General features: G+C 62.5%; 1 protein-coding gene across 1 annotated transcript; it reads right to left on the bottom strand.

The window, feature by feature from the left end:
• Positions 1 to 401: 401 nt before the first annotated feature.
• INO80B (INO80 complex subunit B) lies at positions 402 to 3,237 on the bottom strand. The gene is made up of 5 exons (XM_026646783.1): positions 3,140 to 3,237; positions 2,471 to 2,669; positions 1,977 to 2,095; positions 1,252 to 1,427; positions 402 to 897 (listed from the first exon to the last, which is right to left on the bottom strand). Exons 1-5 carry the CDS (start codon positions 3,198 to 3,200, stop codon positions 433 to 435), a joined length of 1,020 nt encoding a protein of 339 aa, XP_026502568.1. The 5' UTR covers positions 3,201 to 3,237; the 3' UTR covers positions 402 to 432.
• Between the last annotated feature and the right edge of the window lie 2,485 nt (positions 3,238 to 5,722).

The following is a 5,722-nucleotide window of genomic DNA, read 5'->3' as shown; positions in this document are numbered from 1 at the left end:
CAAGCACAGCAGAGCTCAGCGGTGCAGGCAGGCACCGAAGGGCGGGATACGCCTCCCCGTGGCAGGGCCTGGAGACACCATGCGGCCGAGCCCAGGCCCAGCGTGGGCTGTTTCCCATCCCTCCCAGTCACCTGGGAGGGTGGGAGAGACACGGGGAGGCCAGGCTGCATGGAGCCATGTACGCTGCACTGGGGCCCCCAGGCCGGCCTGGGGCAGACTCTGGGCTCAGACATGACTCAGCTCTCAGGGAATGAGCCAGTCCCAGTAGGGGTCCCGGACGCCAGGGTCCTCAGCTCGCAGTCACAAGGGTAGCAGCTGCGTCCTGAGCTGATGGAGAGTGAACGTCCCCCCTGGGCCTCCCCAGAAGGACGCAGGGATCTTCAGCCAAGCCCTCAAAGAGGTGGCGCCTGGCCAGGGTCAGCGCCAGGACCCCTAGCCGACCGCCTCCTGCAGCTGCAGGTTCTTCTGGTAGCAGGCGAAGCTGCAGAGGGGCACGCCGGTGCGCGAGCAGGAGTACCGCTTGCGGTTGGGGCAGCCGCTGACCCCGCAGGTGGTGGGTGCAGGCACGGGCGGGGGCGCGCAGGGCGGCAGGGGCAGCGTGACCCCGGGCGGGAAGGACACGGTGATCCGGTCCGCGGCGTTGCAGTAGCGAATCATGGGGCACGGGGCCTGCTTGGCCTTGCGCTCCCGCAGCGTCTTCACCTTGGCCTTGTTGGTCTTGGTGAGGCGCTCGATGGTCTGGTTCTTGTTCTCCTCCGCCTTCTTGGCCGCCTGCAGGCGCCGCTTGCGGGCTCGCTCCTCCCGCTTCACCAGCATCTCCTCCGTCATCTCCTTCGCCTTGTAGCCCATGGGCAGCTCCAGGAGCGGCTGGCTCTGCTGCTTGTGCAGGAGGGCTTTCTGCGGGGGGGCACAGAGCACGAGGGACGGTCAGACCCAATGCACGGGCTGATGGAGGGGCTCCAATCCCGCCCCAGCTGGGGGGAGATTGGCTGGCTCTGGGGAGTGTGCGTGTGTCAGGGCCTCCCTGTGCAGTGAAGGCAGGGAGCCCGGCAGGACACGGGCTCTGAAGCCCCACGCATGGGAGAGTTTTGGGCACAGGGGATTCTGTGCTACCCCGGCTCCTCTCTGCACCAAGCAGGCCGCTGCAGCCACAACCCCTGCACATCGCAGCCACCGCCCTGCGCACGTGGGCCGCAGGCACCCGCCTGGGAGGGAGGGACTGACCCCTACAGGGCTCCCAGCCCCCCTCACCTGTCTGGCCGTGAGCAGCGACTCATCCACCTCCTTCTTGAGCTCGCCGTTGTCGTCCAGTTCGCCCTTCTCCAGCGCATCCAGCCAGCGCTCCTCCTCCTCGTCCTCGCGGGCGGGGAAGCAGCTCTCCGAGTCCAGGTCCGGCAGGGGCGATGGGTCCAGGTTACTGTCTTCATCTGCGCAGCCCCGGCAGGGAGACAGTGTGTTACCACCTCTCCTGGGCCCCCTGGAACTCCCAGTGGCTGGCCTGCTCCCAAGGGACTGTTCTCCCCAGGGGTGGACGCCCCAACAGACCCCGACTAGGACCTGGCTGCACACTTCCTCTATCTCTCACTCCCACCAGGGGAAACCCCAGAGCACAGCAGAGCTCAGCCCTGGCTCCCCGGGCAGCACCCACAGCCTCACCAGCCAAGCCGGAACAGAGTCAAGGGAACAGCCTCCGGCCTTCTAGAGCCAGACAGTTGGGGCAGCCCAGCACGGGGGAGAAGCTGGGGTCCCCCAAAGCTGTTTACAGCTATTTTGTTACTGCCTATGGGAGGGAAACGAGAGCACTTAGAGCTTGGCCGGGTGAATGTGGGATCGCCTGATACCTCCCTGCCCCAGGGGCCTCACCCCAGCCATGCGGCTGCCCCGGGGGCCCCTCCCAACCCTTATTCAGGGGCTGGGCTTCCTTGACTGCTGTTTGGGAATGCTGCGGAGCGAGGATCTCCTCCTTTAGCACTCACCCAGCCAGGCCCGATACTGCTCAATGGGGACCCCCTCCATGGGCTCGTCCTCGTCGTCCACGACCATCAGAGGGGAAGGCGAGCGCGGCACCTCGGGGATCACCGTGAAGGTCGGCACGCTGGAGAGACAGCCCACAAACCCTGCGCGTTAGGGTGCAGCAGAGCTTGCACGTCCACAGAGCCGCACTAGGACCTGTGGGTGTGCGTCTTCCGGCACAACAGCAGCATGGCCACTGTACAGCTCCAGGGCAGGGGGCCCACTGGTCTATTCTGGGGAGTGGGAGTCAGGATGGGAACACAGGGCGAGGGGGACCTGCTGATCCGATAGGGCCTGGAGGGAGAGACCAGGCTGGTCTGATCCAGGCATGGATCCTGGCCATGGTCTCGCCAGTACGGCGACTCCTATTTTGAAATATAAGTCTTGGCCCCGAAAACGTCGCACATCCCTCCCAGCGCCCCCGTCACCCAGAGCAGACGCTGGGGCCCCCCCTTACCTCTTGGTGCCCAGAATCTGCCCCCCCAGCTTGATTTTGAGCTTGAGCTGGGGCTTGGGGAGCAAGGGGCTGGGCTCCAGGGTCTCGGAGGAGAAGCTGGGGCCCACGTTCTCATGGTGATGCTTCTTCTTGTGCTTCTTCTTGTGCTTCTTGTGCTTCTTCTTGTGGGAACCGTGCCCGCTGGACTCGTCCTGGTCCCCTGGGGACACGCGCAGACACTCACGTCACCTCGCTGCCCACGGGCGGCACAGGGGCACCGGGCCTGGGGCATTCCCGGGGGGCCGGGCACCAGGCTGAAGGGACGAGCCGCCCTGATTCCCCAGGGGAGGGGATGAGACCCAACAGCCCCCCGCCCCAGCTCCTATGGCCCCTGTCCCGCTCCCACCCCAGCTCTGCTTAGCCGGGGGCTGGGGCCCCAGGGCTGGGGTGGGGAGCAAGAGCAGGGCATATCTAACCCCCGGGGCCCGCCCCCCCAGCAGTCCCCCCCCAGCTCCCCCCGCCCCCCCCCCCCCCCCCCCCCCCCCCCCCCCCCCCCCCCCCCCCGCCCCCCCCGCCCCCCCGGCCGGCGCCGGCGGCCCGAGACGTGCCTGGGAGGGGGGGGGACCCCGAGCCCCAGGTGTCGGTAGCGGCCGGGGGGGAGGGGGGCTGGGGACCACGCTCGCTCCTCACCCGCCTCGGCCCCCTCCATCCTGCCGCCGGGGGCGCCCCCTCTCCGCCACGCCTTGCTCATCGGGCCCCGGCTCAGCTACGGGCCGGCAGCCCGGGGAGGGCTATTCCGGACGGACCCGTTCTCCGCTTCCGCCCCGCACGGCGCTCAGCGGCCATCTTTGTTCGGGGCGCAGTCCGCTCCTAAAGGGCTCCCTCTAGAAACACGCCTCTGGGCACTTTGTGACCGGGATAGAGTAAAGGTCCTACAGCCCCCAACCCCAGCCAGGCTCTGATCTGAGCCACTGGCAGCCAGTACAGAATTCCCCCTTCCACCCTGTCCCAGCCAGCAGGAGCCTCCCCCCTCCCTGGCTTGACCCATTCCCACTGGGACGGGCAGAGCCTGCTTCCAACACAGCCTGCTGCTGGCGCTACTCCAGGGCATGTGGGTTTGGTGCAACGGGGCTGCCTCCTGCACATGGGGAGCCACCAAGCTGGTGAAAGGGAGAAGGAGAGTCTAGATTGTCAGCTGTTCGGGGCAGACACCATCTTTATTTGTTCTATGTTTGTACAGTGCCTGGCGCGAGGGAGCCCTGCTCCGTGATGGGGCCCACACGCCACTGCAGTGCAAATAACAGGTAATGCTAAAAGGGCACTGGACGGGGACAAGGGATCAGGTGGGATCCCCACCCTGGGACTTAGGAGTTCAATTCCTGGCTCTGTCCAAGAGTCCCTGTGTGACCTCGGCCAAGTCCCTTAGACTCACTGTGCCCCAGTTCCCGCCTGTGCAAGGAGGGTAGCCCTGGCCTGGCTCCATTGCGAGGCGCGTACCATGGTGATAGGGCCTGGGGAAGTGCTTACATAGAGAGAAGGGCAGCAGAAGGCACAAGTCTCCCCACCCCGCAGGCAGAAGCCCTAGGAATAGGGTGAGCAGATTTGCAAAGAGGATTGTAGTAGTGGGGGAGGAGGGGCATGGAGGGCAGCCAGTGCAGTGAGCACTTTCACTGGGGGAGACCTCGTGCGAGGGCCAGCGGTTGCTCCAGCATTGGAAGGAGTGGGGGCAACGCAATTGGGGGTCCACGCACAGAAGCGTCTGATTTCACTGCCTTAAGCAGCTAATGACATGAGGGGAAGGATGGTCCAGGGCTTTGGGCATTAGCCTGTGAGGCCTGGGGTCAAGTTCCTGCTCTGCCCCAAACTCCCTGTGACTTTGGTACGTCCCTTGGTCTCCCTGGGGCTCAGTTCCCACCTGTAAATGGGGGGACTAGCGCTGCCTGCGTGTGCGTGAGGATGTATTTGCTAAGAAGGTTCCAGGGTGGCCAGCTGCCCGTTAATGGGAATGAGGGGCATTCATTCACCCTGCCTGTGAACCCAGGGGCTCCCTTGGCCACACGCTGTCCCCACGTCTGCTTGGTGCAGTGTTGTCGGAACGGAGCTGGGCAAAGGGACCCGGCATTTCTGTGGGTGTTAACACTTCGGCCTTCCTGGGGCAATGTGTCTGCACTGGGCACAGGCCCTCACGTGCGAGGGTCAGTCTTCTGCCCCTTCACTGCAGACTTGCTGCTGATCATTGGTCCTTCCCCCAGGCCTTGTATTGCCTGATTACATCCATCCCAGAGGGTCCAAAGTCTCCCCACGCAGCCTCCTAGTTCCCTCCCTCGCCTCCCATTCAACACAGGCAAAGTCCCCAGCGCTCCCTCGGTGTGTCCCATGTGTGACGCTGCCAGGCCAGATGCCAGGTCTTGCCCAGGCTGCAGACGTTAGCTAAGAACTGACAGTATCATAGCCGGAGCCCAGACCAGGTCACCCGTATGTTAATCTTGCTCCAACCAGGTGTTAGTCTTCTAAGGGTGTATTTGGTGTTTAGACTAGGAAATGCTTGCATGTTGCTGCCTGCGTTCATCTCACTTTGATGTCTGGGTTCCAGGCTATAAGAAAACATGTAAGTTTTACTTTATAACTTTGAAAATGTTTGCTCTGAATTTGTGAACTCAGGCATGGGAATCGGTTCCCCTCCCCACCACCCATCCAGAAGGCCTATCAAAACCAGATGGGGCATCAAGGAATATCCCAATACAAAGGATTGGTTAATGGCCCTATCTCACCTGGGAAATGCTACCTGCAAAGAAGCTCCACCCTCCTCTGGACTTGGAAGCTGAATGAAGGAAATAAAACAAAGTCACAGGACAATTTCCCATCTCTCCTGGCTGGGTCAGAGACTCTCAACTGAGACCCCCAGGGGTCTGCCCTGAAAGATACTTCGAACTGACAGATCACTACCACTCGGTCACTCTTCGGATGTGGATGGTAACTCATTTGTGTGCAGATAGTTGCTGGCTTTACCCTGTAAATAACGCGCTCATTCCTTTTTCCTAGTTAATAAACCTTGAGATGGTTTATTACAGGATTGGCTACTGGCATTGTCTTCAGTGTAAGATCTAGGCCAGGTACTGGCTGATCTGGGGTACGTGACTGGTCTCGAGACTGGAATGTGGTGTGAGTTTTGGTGTAAGTGACCGTTTATTACTGAGTCCATTTGTCTGGGTGGCAGGACAGACTGGAGAGTCTGAGGGGACTGTCTGTGACTCCAGGGTAAGATTGTTGTAA

The sequence above is a fragment of the Terrapene carolina genome, unplaced genomic scaffold (assembly GCF_002925995.2).
Source record: "Terrapene carolina triunguis isolate 2854851 unplaced genomic scaffold, T_m_triunguis-2.0 Scaffold43083, whole genome shotgun sequence".
NCBI lineage: Eukaryota > Metazoa > Chordata > Testudines > Emydidae > Terrapene > Terrapene triunguis.
The sequence above is the reverse complement of the archived record's forward strand: the minus strand, read 5'-3'. Positions and strand labels throughout refer to the sequence as shown.